Source organism: Opisthorchis viverrini (genome assembly GCF_000715545.1).
Source record: "Opisthorchis viverrini unplaced genomic scaffold opera_v5_173, whole genome shotgun sequence".
NCBI classification, from domain to species: domain Eukaryota; kingdom Metazoa; phylum Platyhelminthes; class Trematoda; order Opisthorchiida; family Opisthorchiidae; genus Opisthorchis; species Opisthorchis viverrini.
Genome location: NW_008751827.1, coordinates 205,150 through 206,389, shown reverse-complemented (window position 1 = coordinate 206,389; position 1,240 = coordinate 205,150). Strand labels below are relative to the sequence as shown.

Sequence of the window (1,240 nt, the reverse complement as noted above, 5' to 3'; positions counted from 1 at the left end):
TTAACTCAGTAAGCTGGCACGTGACACCCGGTAGGGCGTGAGCACGGTAATTTCGCCAAAACAGTCATTACTCACAGCCTCTATGCAGTCTGCAGATTCTCCGCTGAGGTCGTCGGTAAGGTCAGTGGTGTCCGTAACATTGAAGCGCAACGTATTCGTGGCCTTTAGCGAACTACCTGAAAATCCCGGGTAAGTAAGTTTGCCTCACCTTTAGCTGCTGTTTTTTGACTCTGATTTTGGTTGTCTCCTGGAGCAAGGTCAGGAAGGATTGAATTCTTTCGGCCTCTGCGGCACTGCTTGTGTTCGTTTGTGGTTAGTTCCTCTTCCAAGGTAGGAAACACTACTACCAGAGTTCTGGAAGGTGCAGCCTCAATTTTTCTCATTCAAGGTGTCATTCGGCTTTGGCACGCAAGGACGTTGGAGTGGTGTCGGGTATGGGTGTGTTTCTGAAAAAAGTCAAGACAAATTTATATGGTTGTCTGACGCATCAGACGAGAACTCCAGCACATTTAACACTACTGAACAGTGTTTTGTGACATTTTGTCATAACTTGGTAACCGGGGCGGTATGGGTTGAGCAACAGTTAAGTCTTTGTTGTCGACCTCAACCGGAATGGGAGCTGGAATAGAAGGCTTCCTGGCTATGGATAAGTGCTTTGCCGCACTCGTATCCAACAATTTCACAATGAACATTGGTACAGATGTATCTGGGATTGCTGTTTTCTTGCTGTTACCCGCATTTCTGATGGTTGTGAGTGTGTTTTCAGATCCGTTTTCCTATCGCGTCATAGTTGCCTTATTCCAGAGCTTCACTACTCTTGATGTCGGACAGTGTTTAGATTAAGTGAGCGAGCGGAAACTTCAAACAGCAGTCGTCACAGTTGAATATGAATTTCAGCCAGTGACCTCGCGTATGTTTGGTGTTTGTTAACTACGTAGTGCCCACTGTGAACTCATTTGTCACAGGTTTTACATTAGGGATTATAAGAACTTTCGATCACTTTGTTCGTGCAGGGAGTCGGTGCAGTAGCACGAAATCAGCATTCGGAATCATTGCTCGATAGAACCTGAATGAGGCTCTACTCTGTCAGCATAACTTGAGAAGATTACTAGTCCAAAATGTTCAAACCACGTGCCAAGGTCAGCTTAACGGAAGGAAGGCGAGTGTGTTCGTCATCCACCCACATATCCAAATTTTGCATTGTACACGACACCAAGAAGCATCATGTGGATGAGTCTAC

At 45.7% G+C, this 1,240-nt stretch overlaps 1 protein-coding gene across 1 annotated transcript; it reads right to left on the bottom strand.

Moving 5' to 3' along the window:
* On the bottom strand, positions 1-383 carry T265_07422 (hypothetical protein; the record flags this gene model as incomplete). Its single annotated transcript, XM_009172940.1, has 2 exons — positions 1-176; positions 209-383. 2 exons carry the CDS (start codon positions 381-383, stop codon positions 1-3), a joined length of 351 nt encoding a protein of 116 aa, XP_009171204.1.
* Positions 384-1,240: the final 857 nt, after the last annotated feature.